This window comes from Eleutherodactylus coqui, chromosome 1 (assembly GCF_035609145.1).
Source record: "Eleutherodactylus coqui strain aEleCoq1 chromosome 1, aEleCoq1.hap1, whole genome shotgun sequence".
In the NCBI taxonomy this organism is placed as follows: domain Eukaryota; kingdom Metazoa; phylum Chordata; class Amphibia; order Anura; family Eleutherodactylidae; genus Eleutherodactylus; species Eleutherodactylus coqui.
Genome location: NC_089837.1, coordinates 265,643,311 through 265,666,759, shown reverse-complemented (window position 1 = coordinate 265,666,759; position 23,449 = coordinate 265,643,311). Strand labels below are relative to the sequence as shown.

The following is a 23,449-nucleotide window of genomic DNA, read 5'->3' as shown; positions in this document are numbered from 1 at the left end:
AAAAACAAACCGGGGAGTGCTTACCTGAATCCCGGCGGTCCGGCGTCTTCATACTCACCTGCTGAAGATGGCCGCTGGGGTCTGCTCCCTCCGTGGACCGCAGCTCTTCTGTGCGGTCCATTGCCGATTCCAGCCTCCTGATTGGCTGGAATCGGCACGTGACGGGGCGGAGCTACACGGAGCCGGCATTCTGCACGAGCGGCCCCATTGAAGACAGGAGAAGACCCGGACTGCGCAAGCGTGGCTAATTTGGCCATCGGAGGCCGAAAATTAGTCGGCACCATGGAGACGAGGACGCCAGCAACGGAGCAGGTAAGTATAAAACTTTTGATAACTTCTGTATGGCTCATAATTAATGCACTATGTACATTACAAAGTGCATTAATATGGCCATACAGAAGTGTATAGACCCACTTGCTGCCGCGGGACAACCCCTTTAAGGACGCAACGATTTTTGGCGGATTTTCATCTCCATTTTTCAAAAGTCATAACTTTATTTTTCTGTCGACGCGGCCGTATAAGGGCTTTTTTTTGCGTGGCGAACTGTAGTTTTTGATGGTGCAATTTTTGGGTACACAGACTAGATTGTAAAACTTTTATTATTTTTTTTATGATAACAGGGAGAGAAAACGCATTAATTCTGCCATAGATTTTTGAGGGTTTTTTTTACAGCGTTAATCGTGCAGCATAAATGACACCATACATTTTTTCTGCGGGTCGGTACGCTTACAACAATACCAAAATTCTTATATTTTTTTTAGGTTTTTCCACTTTTTGCAATAAAAACCCTTTTCTTGGAAATCTTTTTTTTTTTTCTATATCGCTGCATTCAAAGTCCTGTAACTTTTTTATTTTCCTATGTACGGAGCTCTATGAAGGCTTATTTTTTGCAAGATGAGCTGTAGTTTTTATATTTGCCATTTTGGGGAATATACAGCTTTTTTGATCACTTTTATTGCATTTTTTGGGAGGCAAAATGCTAAAAATTAGCATTTTGCCTCTGTTTTTTAACACTTATTTTTACGCTTTTTGCCGTACAAAAAAAAAAGCGTTTTCAACTTTTTGTACACGTCGTTACGGACACATCAATACCAAAAATTGTCCATTTAATTCTTTTTACGTTTTTTATGCTATTAGAAAAAGCACAAAAAAGGTTTTTTTTACATTTTTCTTTTTTTCCCCCCACTATTTCAGTTCCTCTGGGGGACTTGCAGCACAGCACTTATAATCGCTGTGATAAGGCATGGCAGGGCTACTGCCCTGCCATGCCTTATCGCTTATACAGCGATCATAGGCTCTGGCAACACAGGATGCCAGCGCGCTCCTTCTGTGAACCCTTCCCATGCCGCAATCTACGTAGATTGTGGCAGGGAAGGGGTTAACAGCGGGGGGGGGGGGGGGGGGGGCACATCTATCACTGACAGCCGTCTCCCGCTGTGGGATAGTGCGAGATCTGCTATGATCTTGCGCTATCCCTATGACGTAAGGGTACGTAATATTGCGGGAAGTACCACCCTGCCATGACGTACCCTTAAGTCATGGGGCAGGAAGGGGTTAAAGATTTGCTTTTGTTTTGCTGCATTTCAAGAGCCATAGCATTTTTTTTCCATCAAAGAAGCTCTAGGAAATCTTTTTGTGGGATGAACTCTAGTCTTTATTTATCCAATTTCTGGGAGCATATAACATTTTGTTTGCTTTTTATTCCATTTTTTTTTCTAGAGGCAGTATTAACAATTCTGCATGTGTTTTTTTTTTTCTTCCAATGGCGTACACCATGCTGTATAAAATTATATGTTAAATTAATTCTGCTGGCCATAGCGATTTCAGCAATAGCAAATTTAGATACATTTTTGGTGTTTTATTGCAATTTTTTCCCAATCTTGGAAAAAATGTATTTTTTATCGCTACATTCAAAGACCCCTCATATTTTTTTTTATTTGTCAACGGTGCTGTGTAGGGCTTTTTGTGTGATGAATGGTACTTTTTAATAGTACCAATTGTTTATCCCAGCAACAATTTGGTTAACAAAGTTTTTATTAGTTTTGTTAGAAAAGTCAAAACATATTACACATGGCTTTCAATATTACATTCATTTAAATAGTCAGGGGGTAATAAAGTTGGGCAAAATGCCAAAAATTACATCTCAGGTATTACTTCTTACAGAGTAGAATAAAGTAAAATTCAAAGTTTTATTCCTTTATTAGATAAACCCCAACTGAAACAAAATATAATCGGCCTGAAGAAACCTGAACCAAGAGGAACATTAGGGGAGAAACAAGTATAAAGACAGTAGGGAAAACACGTAAGGGGAGGATCAAGGGGTGGTGAGGTTGGGCTTATGCTTGTAGCTTGTCATAACGGTGCACACGAGTTGAAAGTATACAAAAAACTCTTCTGTTGATTTAGCTCCATAAATATATACCTCATTTATTGGGGGAGCAGAGGATATACTTAAAGGTGAGCTAGAGACCCCTGGGAAGGTCACAGATCTAGCTGTTGTGTTCCATAGACGCATAGTGAGCGAGTATTGGTACCAAAGTGACCAAATCCTTTCATATAACACTTCACTGTCTGCAAGAATAGCCAACCCCAGCGACAATTTGATCACTTTGCATTCTGTTTTTTGTAAAGCGAGATACAAAAAAAGTATCTAATTTTGCCTATTTTTCTATGGCATCCACTGTGCAGGTTAAATAATGTACTAATATTTTTCTTTTGGTCATTACGAACATGGCAATAGCACGAGTGATTTTTTTTTTCAATTTATATAGTAACGGGGGAAAGGTGAGGTTTTGATATTTTTATTTTTTAACTTATTTTTGTCCCACTAGGAGACTTAATTATCAGCATATTTTATCATTCTGCTAATACACAATTATACTTTATTATAGTAGTGTATTAGGAAGCCTACGAAGCTTAGCCAGAGGCCACCGTAGCTGGCAAACCTGGAAGCTATATTCAAGCTACCAGGTGCCATAGCAACCCATCATGACCCCGTGATCACATTTCAGGAATCCAATGGGTGACAGAGGGCACCCCATCCCTCTGTCAGTCTTTTACATGTTGCGGTTGCACTAACCGCAGCGTGTAAAAGGATAAAAACTGGGGAACCGAGGCCCCCAGTTTTACAGCAAGTACCTGGCTGTCATCCAACAGCCAAGTACCGTCTCCCCTTGTAGTAGCCCAGAGTTAGTAGGGCCCCTGAACAATGTTCTAGATCTGTCTTGTGTCTGTGACTTGTCTGTGGCATGCATTTGATTTATGTGTATTGAAAGGTTGCAGGACTGAGAGGGTTAATGTCTGGTATGTCTATTCCTGTCTGGAAAATGTATCGTTTTGTGCATATCGTTTGTGGTCATGTGATTATGCTATGTATATGTTTGCAAGAATGCAAAGTTAGTAAGTTAGTCAGTGAGTGGAAGAAGCCTGGGAGAGAGTCCGTGAGATTGGCAGGTGTGTGGAGAAATTTGAAGGAAGCAGAGCGACTTCTTTACACTCTGCCTGGGCCTATTCTACCCAAGAAACCTTGGTGCTTCTGCTGAGTGCTGCGAGAAGGACAAACCGCTTCATGGTGAGAATAAAAAACAAGAGTGTTAACCAATAGAGAGAGAGTTTGCCAGGAGAGGAATTTCACAGATAACTTGGACTGTGGATTATACAGATACCCTGAGAATCCTCCCTGTTGCACCACTCTGACTTGCTGTTTCTATACCAAGACTGTTTATGTGGATTTGAGTTCAAGAGTTTACAATAAATAAGCGGAACCGACCATTCCTGGTTCTTATTCAGAAAGTTACCCTGTCTGTGGACTACTTTATGGCACCTGAGAGATCGGCAGTAGATGACGGAACGATGGCGTCATGAGTGACAACTGGACTTAAGGCAACCCCCGGTTACTACTACTGTGATCTCCCCCCGTGGTAACATGGTCGGGTATTGAGCTAACCCCAGGGGACGAGATGGTAGAGCCCCGCAACAAGGCCTTTCTCTACCCCACTGTCTCCTCGGCTGCGGGCCCAATCCTCAGACGCTGCACGACCAGCACAGGAGACCCACCCCAGGCTTCTAATGCAGCGCCGTAAAAAGACGGCACAGCAGAATAAAGCCCCTCAACGGTCACTATTAGAAGACATATGGGTGACTGTTAAAGGGTTAAGCAAAGGAACCAAAGAGAATAATCCACTTTGTCATGCTTGACAAGGTGAGTAACTTAAAAGCATTGTCCAGGTTATGGACAGCTCACTGAATTCCCATGGTGTAAAAAAACAAAGCAGCCGATGGTCACCTTACTGATGTCATCTTTATAGGCTGTAGTCAGCCTGTCCTGTCTTCAAACAAGCTGCTGGAGCCAATGTCAATGCTGAACTATTACCAGTCAGTGCTGTCATTTGGCTGCTGCAGCAATTTTACAGGATGTCACTGGCTGACTGCAGCTTGTTACAAAAAGCACAGTGGAGACTGAAGGCAGCAGTCGGGAACAAGCAGGGAGTAGGAGTGGTTTTATTTTACACCATGCACAAGTGAGATGCCCTTTTCTAAATTGGACAACCTCCTTAATGGGAAAGGTGTGATATTAATGAACCAATGTGTCAAAATTTGGAGCAGACTAAAGCTGTCTTCACATGAACAGATTTGTATTGCAGAATCTGCAGCCGATGTCCGCACCAGGGATCTGCAGCAAATACAGTTCAGAGCATGCTATGCAAAATTGCTTTTTCCTACACAGTCGCAGAAATGGAGATTTTTCTGAACGGAGGAAAATCGCACCATGTTCTGTATTCGTGTGGATTCCACACAGATGGCTTCCATTAAGCCATTACCCTGTTTCCTTGAAAATAAGACATACCCTGAAAATAAGACATAGCATGATTTCCTAGAATTTTTGAGGATGCAAAATGATTTTTCAGGCTTTTGGAGGATGCTTGAAATATAAGCCCTACTCCAAAATTAAGCCCTGCTAAGTTCATTTAAAAAGTCAATTTAAATAGTGTCCAGGCATCTATATATGTAAAAAAGTTAAACCTCTTTGAACAAAAATTAATATAAGACACTGTCTTATTTTCAGAGAAACACAGTAGGTTCAATAGAACCTAACAGCTGCATTATTCCGCCATGGGGAACGTGGCAGAAGCCGGTCCGTGGGCATTAGCCTTAACGCCTCATTCTGAGGGCAGAACGTGGTCAGCATTTTGTATCTGTAAGCCATAACCAACAGCAGAACCTACAGAGCAAAGTACAATGGAGCATATACATTTCTTCCATGTTTCGGCAGCAAGAAGGGGCGTGCTCCGTCCACCTGGAAGAGGGAAGCACTAGAGAAGCTTTAGGAAGGAAGCACTGTGGAGACGCTGCCAGCAGCTCAGGTGAAGACAGGACCGGTGTTCCAGGCACTATGCGCTGCTCTCCTGCTGGGCAGAGGAGCCACAGGAAGCTGTGAACACATCTGGGCTGCTGGGGGAGATAACGGCATCCGCAGGTTTTCAGTGGGCGCTGCACGCTATTCTTCACGGAAGCCGTTCGTATAACAAGCACGTTTCCAATTAGTTTTGTGTCCGAGATCTACAAATGCCACAAGCCGCCTCGCCTACATGAGGCTGGCACCGGGGCAGAGAACAGTACAAGACTTCCTGTTTATGGCACTAGCCATCTAAACAGAAAACCCGCCTGGTATAACCTCGGGCAGCGGGCCGCCCGACGACGCACTGCAGCCCACAACTTCTGTCAGCCGGCAGCTTAGAGGGGAGACAAGTTTTCCCGCCAAAGACTCTGCCGGAGTGGGCGTGGCCTGTAAACGTAGCAGCTAGAACGTCAGTGCGTCCTCTCTGATTGGACGAGCAACTGTAGGGCTGAGAGTGGGTGTCGTGTATCCGGGGGAAGTTACTGCTAGCGGGTCCGAGGACGGGGAGGGATATACAGTGGGTAGGTGACTGACAATGGGGGAGGGGTGAGGACCTGGACCTACCGCCGTGGATGGCACCTGAAGTTGGGTGAGTACGCTGCTTGCAGGCCGTATTCAGTGTGTATAGAGCTGACTGTAATCGTGGACGCTCGCAGTATCTGCTGCTGTCTGTAGGGAAGTGCTTCGTGTAACTGTTCCTGCTTGTTGTCACTAATCACATACAACGCTCGCTCTGTTGTAGAGGAAAAGCCTACTAACCAATCAGAATATAGTTCTTAGAGCGGAGAATAGAAGCAGCCACGTGATTGGTTAATGTGTGCATCTGCTCTTGCAAACATCTGAATGGTGGGCATGGGGGATTGGGCACCCAAAGTGGCATCATGTTGTACAGTAGATGGACCAACCGGAAATAAGTAGGGCAAACACACGTAGGCAAGGATCAGCAAACCAACAGACACAGCTATGTTTAAGTAAGGAGGAGAGAAACCTATGTGGTGTGCATAGCGCACATGTGCAGTACAGATTGTGCCGCGCCGTCGCTAGGTGATGACGCGGATCCCACAACCTTTCCGCAATGATGATTGTGAAAGCGTCGCGGGGCAGAGGGCTTCCATTGACTTCAATGGAAGCAGTCCACACAGAAGCCGAACAGGATATCGCAATCTATTTCCACTCGTGCAGAGGAAATCGCGTTTCGCCATAGCATGCTATGGACGGTATTTTGCTGCGGAATCTTGGGGCGGACGCCTAATCCAGATTCCACAATGCAAATCCATTCCTGTGCAGGCGACCTTAAGTATATATTTAAAGAAAAAAACAAAACTTTCTGCATCAAAACCTCTTGTTTTTATTTTCTGAAAGTGTTTTATAATAAAAAAAGCACATATGGGTACAGCTGCACTATTTACAACCTGTGTAAGACCGGGCTCACACAGCTGTAAGCGTAAAATGCTGTGGGGGTAATGCTGTGTTTTACAACTCTGGAGCCAGCGGTGACCCAGGGTACTACTGCACTTATTTCATGCACACTGTCATGCACCGTATACCTGTTTATATTTCCCACGCGGTCGCGCCCATTAAGAACAATGGGGCTCTAGCTCGCGTACATACGCAGCAAAATAGAACATGCTGTTTGTTTTTGCGCTCATGTAATACTTAATTCCAACACAAGTACATGATCAGAACTACGTAAGGAATGTAGATGTGAGCTATTGTTGAATGAAAAACGCCACGCATCTGTGTGTGAAACGCATGTTGGCAAGCCAAAATATTGCGCTCACCCATGTGAATGTAGCCTTAGGGCTCTTACCCACTTGCGTTTTTTTTTTTGTTGTTTTTTATTTTTTAATCCTGTGATATGTCTGCGTTTTTTTTAACACGATTGTCAATGGGACTTTCTAATGTTAAAAACGCATTGCACAAAAATAGCAAAGCACCAACTTGCGATGCGTTTTTTAACATTAGAAAGTCCCATTGACAATCGTGTTATAAAAAACGCAGCAATATCACAGTGTTAAAAAAACGCAAGTGTGCAGGAGCCCTTAGGCCTCCTTCCCACGAACGGATTTACGCCGTGTAATTCGCGGCGAAAATCCGCTGCGTTGCCCGCTGCTATTGGTTTCTATTGAACCTAATAGCACAATGCTCACGATGCGAAATTCCTCCGCGGAATTCCGCACCGTGAAATCTCCCGTCCTCACCCGCAGCATGCTCTATTTGCTGCAGGCGTACGCGCTGACGGCTTCCATTGCAGTCAATGGAAGCCGTCCGTTCACACTATCTCCCGCTGTAACACAGCAGAAGATAGCGTGAAAACGCTTTCCCGCCTACCGCCGCCGCGTCATATGACGCGGCCGGCGCGTCACGTGACACGGCCGGCCGTGTCATGTGACGCGGTGGGCGTGTCACGCGGCGGCGATGGGCGGGGAAGCGTCTTCACGCTATCTTCCACTGGTAAGTATGGGGTCTCTGGGGGGCGCCGTGACGGGCTTCGCCGCGGAATATTCCGCGGCGGAGCCCGTCACGCTCGTGTGAAGCCGGCCTTAGGATGAGGTTTTGAAGTTGGTGTACATTTGCGTTTTTGGTTTAAAGTGTCCAGCAACCAGATTTGTTTAACTCTGTCTTTTTTACATAACTTGACATTTTAATCCCCAGCGGTCTTAGCAGTGCCCACCTCCTCAATCCATCAAGTAATAAAATTAAAAAGTATCCCTCATTCTTGTCTACTAAAGGTTGGGGGGGTGGGGGTGGGGGGTGAAGGGGGTAAAAAAAAGGAGCCCTTTTCATTGGTGACTGCGTGCAGAAGAGCAAGTGTGTCACAGCAGAATTATCCTGAGCCCCAACCTCTGAGTAGTCAAAACAGAATTCACCATTAGCCCATTCACCTTCAGTATTGACAGCAGAATGTCTATCCCCTTTTTTTGTGGGGTTGCAGCAGGACTCCCATAGCTTGTTGTCTCTGAATAATCGCAGCAAGGCTCTCACCTTTCACTAGTGAGTATAATTCGGTTGTTCCCTTCCTCCTCAAACACTCACAGCAAGGCTACCTGAACCTGTGTTAGAGCAGAACTCTCTCCCCCTCAAATTGTCATAAAAGGAGTCCCCTCACACCCCTTGCCTCATAACAAAATGGTATGTAGATTTGTATATTGACCCGTGCTAACAGAAGCTGGTGCAGGAGTGGCAGGAATTACATAGTCTGCTCTGTGGAGGTGTTGTGGATCTTAAATCATCACTATATTAATAGACTAAGAATGCTGTTTTTCTTCCCTTTGCAGATGAATGGATACATTTAGATGCCATTAGAACAAGGAATGTGCGATAAGAATATGATGCATTTTCCAGATTTTTATGGTAAGTGGCACAAGGGAGACTAAAAAACCTTTTTTGTTTAATAAGGCCTTCCTTACTTCAGCTAAAAACCTGACTGGCTATGAAAAACACACTGAGGTATTGGGACACTTAGGCCTTATGTCCATGGGCATAATTGAATTGCGGAACACCTGCAGTTGAATATGCCCCATAGATAATCATTGGGCATGCGCAGGTAATTAAATACCTGTGGATGTCATTTTTTTTCCCGGCGTGCGGAACTCCCACATGGGCAAAAAAAAGCAGCACGCTCCATTTTCTGCAGATTCCAAAACAGACTGTTTTCATTGAAGTCAATGGAAGCCGTCTGATCCGTGGCACAGACGTAGCTGACACTGCGTCCGTGCCGCGAATCCCTAGAAAGCGGGAGATTAAGAAAAAAAAAAAAAAAGCACAGTGCATGTATGGCACACCGCCGATGCATCCGCCATGCAGAAGAAAGAAGATACAGCCACGACGGAGTAGTTGGCACGGTAGCCGGACAGGTAAAAAAATGTCTTTTTAGGTGTCATTGCTGTGGGCATGGGTGGAAACCGCTGTGGGATTCCAAACTTGGAAACCATGTGTGCCCGTGGGCATGAGGCCTTAAGGGAGCCCGCAGCGGAATCCGACCCTGCCCACGGCCAGGGACTTCTACTTACCCATATGGGTCTTCTCTTCACTGCGGATGTGTGTGGCAGCGCCGGGCGCAATTCATTTGTGGACGGGCCGCAGATCTGACGGCTTTCATTGACTTCAATGGAAGCCGTCTGTGTGGGATCCACAGTGAAATGAAGTGTTCTGCGATTTAATTATTTTTTTTTTCCTCCCCACCCTTCCCTGGCGGTAGCATTAGGCTTCATTTACATGAGCGTGTTTACTCGCACAGAAAACTGCGCATCTATTAGAACCATTGGTTTCCTATGATGTGCTTTACAGGCGTGCAAACGCGCGCACCTGCAAAAGATGGGACGTGTACACCATAGGTCCGTGCTGTTAATCAATATTCCCCGCGTAGAGTCCCCTTGTCACTGAACACTGTGACAGCACTGTCACAGTGTTCAGTGACAAGGGAACTCCCTGTGGAGAGTAAAGAATTCCCTTGCCACAGCTCTGGCAGAGGATTGCGATGTTCTCCCATTGCTTTCAATGGGGCAGCTGCTGCTGCTGGCGGCCCCATTGAAAGTAATAGGATGCCGGCACCCCCCACAGTGATTTTTGAGAAACTGCTTTTAAATATAAGCCCTTCCCTGAAAATCATCCCTAATGTGTGTAAAAAAAAAAAAAAAAAAAAAATATATACTCACCTCTCCACCGCTGCCAGGGCTCAGACGTGTCTAGCCGCTTGTCTCCCTGCACTGCTCTGAAGCTCTTTCAGTAGGCGGGGATTTAAAATCCCTGCCTACTGAAAGGGCTGTATCTGATTGGCTGAGTGCTCAGCCAATCACAGGCAGCTCTCAGCCATTCAATGAATGACAGATGAGCGCTGCCTGTGATTGGTCACAGCGCTCAGCCAATCACAGGCAGCGCTCGGCCATTCATTGAATGGTCTGAATGTAGCATCCAGTTCAACGGCTGATCTACAGGGTTCCTGCGTATGGGGATAGGCCTTCATTGGCTCATGAATGGAAAACCGCTTGAACCTTTATATACTACCTAATGAGTTAGTGTCACTCTAAGGGCTTATTCACATGGATGAGAATATCATACGTGTTTTGTGTGCAGTGAGACACACACAACTCGCACAAATATTTAACCCATTGTACTGAATTGCCTCAAGAAATTTTTTTTTTCTTCCTAGAAGACAGCAAATTAGTATTATTAATCTGTAGTGTACATCATGATAACATGCTACTGAAATATGACCTGATATTGTTAATCTACTTCTTTGGCACTTACGGAAATACAATTCTTCATTCCAGCTTCTCCTGCAAAAAGTGATGCAAGTTCAGTTGATATATATGATGATCTGGATTTGCAAATTTCATCAGGTAATAATTCTAATTACATTTTTTCATTGCTTTTGTGGTCTTAACAATAATTATTAACAAAACAATCAAAATAGTAAAAGCAACTTGATAAATTGAAAAGTTGGAGATGTGTACTCTCCACACACATGAAACAAACGCATGCAGTGCCTCTCTCCTCCCACCTTATCCAGCATAACATTGCCAGCCTCTAGCTTTATGAACTTAATTGACAAAAAAGCTGTCACAATAGCTGGATACTGAATACAGAATAAACCTTTTTGTTTTTCCAATGGGCTAAGGAGGGTGTATTTTGTGACTTCCAGGTCATTATGACCACCTTTCTTGCACTAGCTCTTTTAAGATACCAAGAGGCAGACTGAGAGGAATACAAAATACCGTATATACTCGAGTAGAAGCCGAGTTTTTCAGCACAAAAAAATGATGCTGAAAAGCCCTCCCTCGGCTTATACTCGAGTGAGGTGTTAAAAAAAAAAAAAAAGAGAGAGAGGAAAAAAAATGCAATACTCACCTCTCTGCCCGCATCACTGTCCCTGGCTGTGCGGCAAGCTGCTTCAGTCTTTTCCCCGCTGTCATCTCCCTGGCTTGTTAAATTCCCCCGCCGTCAGCGCTGTGATTGGATCGAGCGCCGGCCAATCACAGCCTGCACTCAATAAACCAACCACAGCCATTCAGTGATGTCAGTGATTGGTTTTGTCGAGCGCCAGCTGTGATTGGCTGACGCCCGAGGCAATCGCAGCGCTGGCTCCTCCTCCTTCCGCCGTCGGGAGTCCCCATTCCCAGTTGAGCGCTGCTGCTGATCCTTCTCTCCTCCCCGCTGGACTGTCCTACAGTACAGAGCACTGCACAGTCTGCCAGACCCGGAGGACATAATAGTGAGCTGCTTTGCGGCCACGGAGCTCCTACTGTGCCCAACGGAGGGAAGATTCATCCTGCTGTATGTATGGTGTATGTATTCTGTCCATATTGGGGGTATATATGTCTGTATACTATGTATGTGTGTATATATGACTGTGTGTGTGTATACTACATTGTACTGTGTGTGTGTATGTATGTGTGTATATGTATGTGTGTAATATATATATATATATATATATATATATATATATATATATATATATATATATAATGAATGAGTATATGTATCAGATCCCATATTCCTGTATCAACTGTGTGTGTGTATAATATATTATAAACAGACACCCTCTATATAGAAATATGGGGTCTGACACATATACTGTCAAATAAGTAAATATATTACACTTGAGTGTAGCTAGGCTTATATTCGAGTCCATAAGTTTTACCAGTTTTTCTTTTTGTGGTAAAACATATTGACTCGGCTAATACTCGAGTATAGTGTGTGTGTGTGTGTGTGTGTGTGTGTACAAGTTATTCTATTTTAATACTTCAATTTTTCTTTATAAAAACAGTTATCTTGCAGGACATTTGCTTAGGCCACAATTCTGCAGGATGGCTGCCCATGTTACCTTATATTCTTGTTTCAGAGCAAGCAGCTGAAAAGAGCAGCCCTTCAAGAAACTGCTTGGACCTCTATGAGGAAATCCTAACAGAGGAAGGAACTGCTAAACAAGCTTCATTCAGTGATGTATGAATTATTTCCTATTACATTAGAAATGACAAACCACTCAGCCCTAGGTCTGCCCTGTACAGTATAACTCTACTCAAAATAAGATCTGAACCGGAATAAAATATCTGTGTACCTCTCATAAATGAAAACAAAGATCTGGTACCGTGTTAGCCAGTAGAGCAAAATGTGATTGTTCTCAGCAAGAGAAACGACGTAATCTTGTAGATATGATACCTTTTTAATGGCTAACAAAAATACATGATGTAATAATAGCGAGCTTTCGTACCAACGCAGGGTACTTCTTCCGGCTTAAATGGATTGGATCTGAAGAGGCATGCATATTTATACACACTTATAACATACATACTTATGACAAGGCACAGATATGGATGTGATTGGTTCGCACTTAAAAGGAATTCTGCAAACCAGAAAACAAACTTTTTTTGTCTAGGCACTGATAGCGGAGTGAAAGTTTTATGGTCCCTAAATTACTGTTGGAGGGGGGGAAAAAGTCAACAGGCTCGAATTGTTATAAGAGATACACAAACATTTTTAGCTAAATACTGATAAGGGAGTGAAAGTTTATGGTCCCTGAATTACTGTTGATGGGGGTCTTATCTGTGCAATCAAGTCTCACACTTCCCATTCACGCATAAATCCTGGGGAATAGTTTAACCCAGTATTCAGCGTGTCAAAGGTTGTTATCAATTTATATTCCCAAATTCTTCTGTGGTTTTGTGACTTGAAACCACCCTTCAATATCAAAACTCTCATATCTCCTATGTCATGTCCATGGTTAGAGAAGTGTTCGGCCACAGGTAATTGTCTTCTTCTGTGTTCAATCGTGTGGCGATGAGATCTCATCCTGGCTTTGAGTTTCTGTCCTGTTTCTCCAACATAAAGACCCCCAACAGGACATTTACTGCACATGATCAGGTACACAACATTGGACGAGGAACATGTGAATGTCCCCGGGATCTTATAGTCCTGCTGTGTGTTGGGGATCCGTATCCTGTCCGCAGTCAGTACATGTGAGCAGGTCTTACAGCTCCTTACATTACAGGGATAAGTTCCTTTTTGTGTGTCAGAGGGTAATGCACTCCTGATTATAAAGTTCCTCAAGTTAGGAGGTTGCCTGTAACACAGAAGCGGAGGGTCCGGGATAAGACCCCCATCAACAGTAATTCAGGGACCATAAACTTTCACTCCCTTATCAGTATTTAGCTAAAAATGTTTGTGTATCTCTTATAACAATTCGAGCCTGTTGACTTTTTCCCCCCCTCCAACAGTAATTTAGGGACCATAAAACTTTCACTCCGCTATCAGTGCCTAGACAAAAAAAGTTTGTTTTCTGGTTTGTAGAATTCCTTTTAAGTGCGAACCAATCACATCCATATCTGTGCCTTGTCATAAGTATGTATGTTATAAGTGTGTATAAATATGCATGCCTCTTCAGATCCAATCCATTTAAGCCGGAAGAAGTACCCTGCGTTGGTACGAAAGCTCGCTATTATTACATCATGTATTTTTGTTAGCCATTAAAAGGTATCATATCTACAAGATTACGTCGTTTCTCTTGCTGAGAACAATCACATTTTCCTCTCATAAATAACACATGCAGTCTGTTAGTTGCTAAACCATTCAGCAATGCTATATCTTCTGACTCTAAACTACTCGGTGTTCCGTTAATTAACAGAATAGCTACATTGTCATATAGGCATGTCAAAAGGATTGATCAGTGCAAGTCCTGCTGCTGAGATCTTCCCCCTGCTGATCACTAGAATGAGGGGGCTGCAGTGCTCACCTGAGCCCCGTTCCCCCTTGTGCTGTCTGCTGTTTCAGCTGCTCATAGAAAGCACTACACACCTTCTAATGAGGCAGTCTTCAGATACCCAAGGGAGACGAAAAGCAGTGAAAACAGTCGAGGGGGCACAGCAGCACTCCCATTTTAGCAATTAGCAGGACCCCAGTGATCTATACTTTTAACATAATTTTGACATGTCATAGAGACATCTGAAAGTGTTGCTACTCTTAACTGAACTGTCAGAATAGCACTAGCGCATTTGCACACACATCTGATTTTTGGTGTAAATCTACGTGACATTTGAAAAGATGAAATCTACACCATAAATTTACTTGCTGTGTGTGTGTTATATATATAATGTGTGTATAAATGCTGCAGGTTGTCTATGTGGGAATTCCACAGCATTTATGTTGTGTGAACATACTATGTAGGGCATTGTTCACATGATTTCATTAGGCTTCAGGTCTACATTTTTCTGACATGGATCTTAAAATTAACATCCAATGTGCAAATTGTCAGCAGCACATAAGGTGAAAGGTCAAAACATAGCTGGGTTGTTTTATTGTGCCATGGGGGAATAAAAGTACATTTTTTTTTTTTTTTTTTTTTGCGTCATTTATGCTGCCCGTATTCTATCATTAATTGGATCTTAAAATTAATCTGCAGCTAAGCCTCTGCTGCAAATACACATACAGATTTAGCCCCGTACAATCGGGTAGATCAGGGCACAGCCGCAGGACATGATTTCTGCATCAAGAAATGACATGTTAGGTGTTTGTTTTGTTTTTTTGCTTAATTAAACGGTTAACAGCGGCTCTCGATGACTACGATCAGAGCTAGCTCTAATCATGGCCATTTAATCAGAATTTTACTGGTTGGGGTTTATTAGGCTTACATTAAAAATGCAATCTACTGCAGTATATGTTGTCCCATTATGTATCCCGTAGAGCGAACTTTGTCACAAAGAATGCACAATGCCAGAATTACGGTTGTCACCTTCCCCTCCCCCTCCTAAAAAAAAAAAAAATTGGATTAAAGTGATCAACAAAAATAAGTTATGTCTTTTGAAAAGCATGAATGAAATAAAGAAAATAGCTAGTAGCTAATGTGCTGTCCGATGCAAGTTGTGCTGGAGCCTCTTGGGAGCAGCCCATGTTCACAGCTGGATTGCTAATAGTTTAAACAATCAAAAAGTGACTAATTTGTAACCTGTAATACGTTACATAGGTGACGTGAGGGACTGAGATTTTTTTAAGAAAGGCTAACCTTGAATGCGACTGTTACATTTGAGGATAGCACTGCTCAACAGCATTTTTGCATCTGGTGTGCGATATATCAATTCTTATGGATTTTTGGGGCGTAGAATCCGAATTTAGCTTTAGAAATGGTGTATCACATAAGGTTTTTATGTAATTTAGATTTTTTTTTTAATTCTTTTTTTTTAAAGGTTTTTGTGCTCATTTTCTGGTGAATTATTTGTCTAAAATTAAATCGGTGACTGTAATACACAGTGGACAAGGTTTTAAAAGTGGTCACTATATGGCAGAACAATGTAGTTGAGCAAGAAGGTTACCTACATGAGTCTATCTGTACTGTGGTTTACTGATTGTTGTAATCTGCATGAAGCACTTCTCTTCATTCTTACCCCAGCATATTGTTAATTTTTGAGTTTCATTCACAAATGCATTATCAGAAAAACATTGAGTTCTGAGTGTTATTTTTTTCTTGTATTTAAAACCAGACAATATTTGTCAGTACTGTATTATTGTCTATGTAAGACCCCCTGCAAACGGGCGGAAATTCCGCGGCGGGATTTCCCCCAGAATTTCCACCCGTGGCCGCTGCCATAAGATTGCATTAGAAAATGCAATCCTAGGCAGACGGCCGCGATTTGTCCGCATGAAAACAAATCGCGACATGCTCTCACAGAAATGTCACTCCCCAGGCACCGACTCCACTCTTTGCACGTGCCGGCTGGCCAGCACATTGAAGAGCCGCGGGAGAGGTGAGTGCCGCGCTGGTCCCTGCAGGGGCTCAGGTTAGATCCCGCTGCGAGAATTCTCGCAGTGGGATCCGACCTGGCCGTCTGCAGGCGGCCTAATAGTGCTATGTATCTCAGAAATGTGACATGATAGATACAAATTAGTTAAATCAACCGGTTTCCAAACCAGATACCGGTTTCTTTTTTTTTTTTTTAAATTTTTATTTGTTGACCAGTGTTATTAGAGGCCGGCTTAAGATTAGTGTCAACTTTAGAACTTCATGATTTTTTTTTGCCAATGTTTCTATATTGAAAGAAATTTGAGTTTCGTTCCCATTTCCTGTCCGGCAAGGTCTTCTATTCTAGCAATTTGCTATATTTTGTTCAACCAGAGGTCTGTGACTAGAGGTTCTGTGGACTTCCACTTAACAAGAATAATCAGTTTAGCTGCTGTCAAAAGTGTTAATTTTGGTCATGCAAATTGGGCACCCTCAGTCATGTATAGCAAATAGAATTTTTTTAAAAATACACAATTAGAAAATAAAAACAGAAAATGGAATGTTTTCATTATCCGGCTTTAATTAGTTAAGTAACATATAGGTAATGCATTGTCTAAACCTGAAGAAACAACTCAACAAGATGGTGACCAAAAGCACACAAGTGAATCAACTAAATATCAGTTGAAAAAGATATGCGTTTTAGAATGACCAAGCCTGAGTCTTGACCTTGACCCTATCGACATGCAGTGGCTTGACTTGAAGAGGGCTCTGCACTGAAGGCATTCCTGAAATATTGATGAGAAATGGTCCAAAACTTTTACTCAAGGGTATGCAAATCTTCTTTGTAGCTAAAGAAAAGTTTTGGTGGAGTGTATTGCTGCTAAATGGGGATCTCCTGGTTATTAAATTTCAAATGGGCACGCACCTTTTCCCTTGCACTGCGAATGTTTATCTAATGTGCTCAATAAAATACATGAGAAGTATGTGTGTATTAGTCTAGGTTGTCTATAATTATGACTTGGACCACATTGTATTAGTAATCCGTGCTGAAATTCTGGTAAACCCAGAGTGCACTTTTTCCTTGCATCTGTATCAATAAAGGCAATGGTTACATTTAGTGCATTACCGAAAAAGAAATCTATGTAACTGTACAAGGTTTGTTTTGTTTATTTTTTTTTCAATTTTGCAGCTATACTTACTTTGACATGTTTTTCTTCTTTTGCTAGCTAAGTGCTGAATATGAGAAGTGCCAGAGGCAAATGAAACAGTTGATTACAAAGCTGAAGGAAATGCAGTCTCTGGTAAAGTAATATTACTTCTAGGAGTATTTTAAAGCTTTTCAATTTACTTTTTCAATGACCCATTTAAAGCAGTTATCCAGGGCTTTAAATATTGATATCTGCTGTGGTGCTGCAATACCAGGCACTGCCACTAGGTAATATACAATTTTGTGCCTGGTATACAGTGAAGAGGCCATAGCGCTTGCCCAAGCTCCATGGTCCATTCAAACAGCTGAGCTGCAGGGGATTTTAGGAGCCGGAATCCAACCAATCTTATATTGATGACCTATTTGCTGAATAACCCCTTTTAAAAGAAACACAGTCCTCAAGCATGTTGCCTATTGTCTATCCATATTTTATTTAATATACATGACTCAACAGGGCAACCCTTTCTCTGAATAAAGCTGCCCACAGTGATCAGCTGATTGCCATGAGTGTCACTCCTGAAATCCCCGCCAATCACCTAATAATGCAATGGACAGTCTACCACACCCCAGTAATGCTTGCAGTCAGTCATTAATGTCATCATGTAATAGATGGCCAAGCTAAGTCTGCTGGAGGCATATTTTTTAACCCTTGGCACTGCACCCAGTTTTGGTGGTGACTAATTGTTAATTCCCTGGTTAAATGGCTGGTACCCAGCCATTACTGTAGCGTTTCCAATATACAGTTGCTGTGTATGAAGCGAGCTCCGCTCTATATACTCCTTTCTCTTATCCGTAGTAGATACATGCTGCAGATGTCTCTAAAGGATTACAAGGGAATTGGTCACTGGAAACAACCTCTTTCATTTCTATCTATATCAATTAAGAGGGGTGGGGGAAACTGTTTTGCGTTATGCCAGCTACCTCAGAACTTCTGTGTTGCACACCTAAGTACATTTCCTATGTCAATTAAACATCCTTCGACTCTTTCGCAGTCAACGATTCAGCACGTATCTGCAGGATAAGTAACAAATGTCTGATCATTCCCTCCTCGATCACTAGAACAGGTGTCTTGAGCATTACTCCTTTTTGTAGTGAGGAGAAATAGTTTTTTAGTCTGTCCCACATGCTTGACCTCTGGCATCTTTTACACCACTCTTCCTTGCGAGCGAGTGGAAAAGAAGGAATGGGGGGCCTGTTATCTATCCTGTGGATAGATAATTGTCACTTGTGGGGAACAAACTTTTTAATAGGGTTCTGGAAGTACAAGTTAAGTTGTTTTTGTCTTTATTACAGAACTCCAATTTGCAAAATGAAAATCAGTGCTTAAAAAAGAATATTTCTGCCCTTATCAAAACTGCAAGAGTGGAAATAACCCGCAAAGAAGAGGAGATCAATAGACTAAATCAGAGGTAGTAAATTCAATTGCTACATTTTGCTTACTTTATTAAAAAAAATAAAATATTGAACTAATCCCAAAATGAATATAAAGGGAAGAAAAATCTGGCAGAGCATGGGGATACATTATTTATTTTAAATTTTAAATTATCCACTATTTTATGGCTGGCATAGGTCGCCTGCAGACAGCCAGGTCGGATCCCGCTGCGAGAATTCTGCAGTGACCTCTGCGGCTCACCTGCTCCCGCGTCTCCCAGCTCTTCTATGTGCCGGCTGCCGACTTGTCAGTAGTGACTTTTCTGTATGGGCCTCTGCAAGACCTGCACAGAAATAGAACATGCCGCGCTCTGTTTTCTGCGCATGTTTTCATGCGGACAAAGCGCGACTGTGTGCATAGGATTGCATTATGTAATGCAATCCTATGGCAGCAGGCACGAGCGGAAATTCTGTGGGAAATCCCACCGCGAAATTTCTGCTCGTCTGCAGGAGGCCATAATGCGGTTTTCCAATTTTCTTCCCCCCCCCCCCCCCTTTTTTTTTTTTTATGTAAAGGTGTCTATAATACATGTATTGGCTTTAACCCCTTAACGCTATCGGAAGTAAGTGTTTACGTCGTGTGCATGGCATGGGCGCAGAAGGTGAGACCATGCCATCTGCAGCGGGAGCCAGCTGTGACTAAGAAGGCCAATCCCCGGTGTTAACCTCTTACATGCCATCATCAGTGTTGATCGACCCGTGATCTCCCTCTATACAAGCATTTGTTTGGACATATGAACAAATGCACTTAGGTTTTTTCTTTTTTTTTTTTTTTTTTTTTACCCATTTGGTAATGCTGCATCCATAAAAGTTCACTCTATCAAAGATTCACAACACCAGAATTATGTGTTGGTTTTTTTTTTTTTTGCCTCCAAGAAAAAACTTAATGTGAACAAAAAGTGTTATTTTATTTATTTAGATAGATAGATAGATAGATAGATAGATAGATAGATAGATAGATAGATAGATAGATAGATAGATAGATAGATAGATATAGTAAAATAGTATCAATAGAAACTACAGGGGGGAAAAAACAAGCCCTCGCACAACTAGATTAACAGAAGGACAAGAAAGCCAGTAGATGGCAGAAATTTGTTGTTTTATTTTATAAAAGTAGTACAGCAAAATAATATAAATTTTGGTACCGTACCGACCCATAGAATAAAGTTATCTTTTCTTTGTTGCCGCAATGTGCCGCCTGTAAGGTGCTGGAATCTTTTTCTTTCTTTTTCTCTATTTCACTCTACTTTTTAAGGCTTTAGTCGCACGGGCGTTTTTCCCGCGATTTGCGGATCGCATGACAGATGCGCATCCGCAAATCGCGCGACCGGGGCTGACAAATCGCCTGAAAAAACTGTTCCTAGCCGCGTTTCAATAGAAACGGGCCGGAGCTGTCCAGCGCATTGAATTCAATGGAGCCAGCAATACAGTCGGCTCCATTGAAAGCAATGGGCTGCGGGTGATCTCACGATGAATTTTCGGAAAGGGCTTAAAAATATAAGCCCTTCCTGGAAATTTATCCAGAAATGTGTAAAAACAAAAAAAAATATATACTCCCCTGGTCCCGGCAGACGGAGTTCAGTGCGGCCGGCCGGCAGTTCTCCTGAACTGCTCTCTGAGTAGTATTCAGCAGCCGGGGATGGGCAAACATTGTTCTTCTCTGCTACAGCTGTTACAGCAGTGGCAGAGAAGAATGATTTGTCTACTATATGTTCTCAATGGGGTCGGCGCTGCTGCCGCCGGTCCCATTGAGCGCATATAGAGAAGAGAACAGGAATCGCAGATCGCAGATAGGTGCGATCTGCGATTTCTGTTCTATAATTTATCGGACGAGCGCATAAAAAGCGCTCATGTGTCCGATACCATTGCAAAGCAATGGTTTTATAAAATCGCCGGACGCATGCGCAAATCGCGCGAAAAAACGCCCGTCTGAACCCTAAAAAAGTTTTCCGGTATATTTAAAAGTACAACTCGCTCCAGAAAAAAACAAGCCCTCAGACAGCTATATCAATGGAAAGTTAAGAGTTATGATTTTTTAAAGTAGTACTTAAGGGGTTAACAAGTTAAAACATATTTGAAAAAAAACATTGGGCAGCTATAGATGTATATATGCCCTGCAGCATTGGGGTTTTGTATGGAGCAGGATTGGGAGCCAATCCTGCTCCATGCATGACTGGTAACCCTTCAAATGCCCCCCTCTGAGTTTGGGAGTCAAGAAATAACTTTCCCCCTACGCTGTGATCGCGAGGTGCAGTTCAATTGTCATGGCAGCCTAGGGTCTACACTAAAGGCTTCTAGGGCTGCCATGTATTTCTGCGTATTAGAAAAGTTATGTCATTTTTGTCATTTGTGTACAGTCTAAAAGCAATACCTCTGTGCTTTTTTTCACCCCATTTTACCCCACATATGTTTGTTTTTCATGGAAAATCATAACTTGTCCCTTCAGAAAAACGAGCTCTGTTATGTCGACATTGAAATAAGTTGTGATTTCTTTTTTATTTTATTTTATTTTTGAAAGCGGGAAAGAGAAACCAAAAAACAAGAACATGCTGTTTTGGTCCTATAGGACCAGACACTTTTTAGGGATTTGACCCATGTGGTGCCTTTACTGCCCTATATTTTATTAATGGTTTTCATCAGCTACCAAAATTACACTTTTAGTTTTTTTTTTTCTTTTCTGAGTGAGTGTCCTTCTTTAACTTTTTTTTTTCTTTCTGTGTTTTTTTTTTTTTTTTTAGGGGGGGGGGGGGAGGAGAAGGGTCTTTTTTTTTTCTTTTTTTTTTTTTTCTTTTTTTTAATTCATGCGCTTTTGCTTTAATTACCGTAGTATATTTACGCAAATAAAGCATGGGAATATTTAAAAGTATGGGAATGTATTTCTCATTCTGCTTAGGACGTTTTGATATATAATTTGTATAGTTTTGGATTAGAGGGAGCATATGGCAACTGTTACGGTCGGTGTCGGCTGTGGGCTTTTTTTATGTTTATATTTTTATTTTATTTATTTTTTTACTTATTTTGTAACTGTATTTTTTACCCTCTATGACCCCCATGACATCACGTAAGACCTCTGGGGGACATTCACATTGTTTGTTTTTTTTGTTTTTTTATTTCATATTTTTCTACGGTAGCTGGGCCATCCATAGAAGCCCATGTTACAGGGGAAAACATCTCACTGTAGTGACCTCAGACACTAATGGAGCTGATCAGGGTCTGATAGGACCCTGCAGGTCTGCCCTAATAGGTAGCACCTGGCGGTCACGTGATGCCGCATCTTATAGTGGAAGTACTACTTTCACTTTTTAGTACATAGCGCTCATTGAACACTATGTACGCAGAGAAGGCAGGCGTGGTTAAACGCTTCTCCCTTCTCCTCGGAGTCCTACTTGATTGTACTTTGCCAGTACATTGTAATTAAAAATATATATTCATATAGAATTGTTTTATGGGGGAAAAATGAAAACATTTTAACGATTACAAAATTTTTGTTTTAAATAAATAACATTGAGTTAGAAAACAATCCCAAGTAGTAAAATTTCATTCTCCCACATCCAACAACTTTTCCCCAGTCATCTAATAAAAATGATTGTTATGATAGTCACTAGATTACTTTAGATGGGTTGTTGATCCAGGGAGTATTCTGCTTGCCAGATTTGGAGTGAGGAGGAATTTTTATTCCTTAAAATGAGGGAAATTGGCTTCTATCTTAAAGGTTTTTTTTTTGTTTTTTTTTTCTTTTTCGCCTTCCTCTGTCTTAATATTGCAGAATAAGACTGGTTTTACACGTATTTGCACAATTGGCATTGCATGCTTTACTGTACTTGCAGCATGCGCAAATCCTGCGCATTTGCGAATGCAAAAAAACCATGCAATTATTTGCAATTAGTTTAATTCAATATGCACTCTTTGCTTGCGTAAATGTGCATGAAAATAGATGATAGATAGATTTATTTATTTTATTTTTTTGCACAAATAAAAGTTCATGGAAAATACTTACCGTATATACCGGCGTATAAGACGACTTTTGAACCCCGAAAAATCTGCTCTGCAGTCGGGGGTCGTCTTATGCGCCGGTAATACAAAAAAAAAAAAAGTGTAAAAAAAAAAAATTTTATTACTCACCTCCCACGGCGTCCTGTCGCGCTCCGGCAGGATGTCGCTCGCTCCGGCAGGCTGTCGCTCGCTCCTCGTCCCCGGCGCAGCATAGCTTTCTGAATGCGGGGCTTGAAATCCCCGCTTCCAGAAAGCTAATACACACGCCGGCAGCCATGACAGCATTGAATGGCTGTGATTGGCTAAAGCACACGTGGCTTCAGCCAATCACACTATTCAATGACATCATTGAATGGCTGTGATTGGCTGAAGGCGCACGTGTTAGCAATCACACCCATTCAATGATGTCATTGAATAGTGTGATTGGCTGAAGCCACGTGTGCTTTAGCCAATCACAGCCATTCAATGATGTCATGGCTGCCGGCGTGTGTATTAGCTTTCTGGAAGCGGGGATTTCAAGCCCCACATTCAGAAAGCTATGCTGCGCCGGGGACGAGGAGCGAGCGACAGCCTGCCGGAGCGAGCGACAGCCTGCCGGAGCGAGCGACATCCTGCCGGGGCGCGACAGAACGCCGTGGGAGGTGAGTAATAAAATTTTTTTTTTTTTCTCCACTGAATACCGGCGTATAAGGTGACAGTTGGGGGGTCG

At 42.4% G+C, this 23,449-nt stretch overlaps 1 protein-coding gene across 1 annotated transcript in view; it reads left to right on the top strand.

The window, feature by feature from the left end:
* Positions 1–5,922: 5,922 nt before the first annotated feature.
* The window catches only part of CASP8AP2 (caspase 8 associated protein 2), a 44,017-nt gene continuing 26,490 nt past the window's right edge, over positions 5,923–23,449 (top strand). Inside the window, exons 1-6 of the mRNA XM_066608448.1 lie at positions 5,923–5,987; positions 8,677–8,752; positions 10,672–10,740; positions 12,243–12,343; positions 17,336–17,410; positions 18,610–18,725. Coding sequence (XP_066464545.1) covers positions 8,695–8,752; positions 10,672–10,740; positions 12,243–12,343; positions 17,336–17,410; positions 18,610–18,725 — 419 coding nt within the window. The 5' untranslated portion in view covers positions 5,923–5,987; positions 8,677–8,694. The remainder of the gene's footprint in view (positions 5,988–8,676; positions 8,753–10,671; positions 10,741–12,242; positions 12,344–17,335; positions 17,411–18,609; positions 18,726–23,449) is intronic.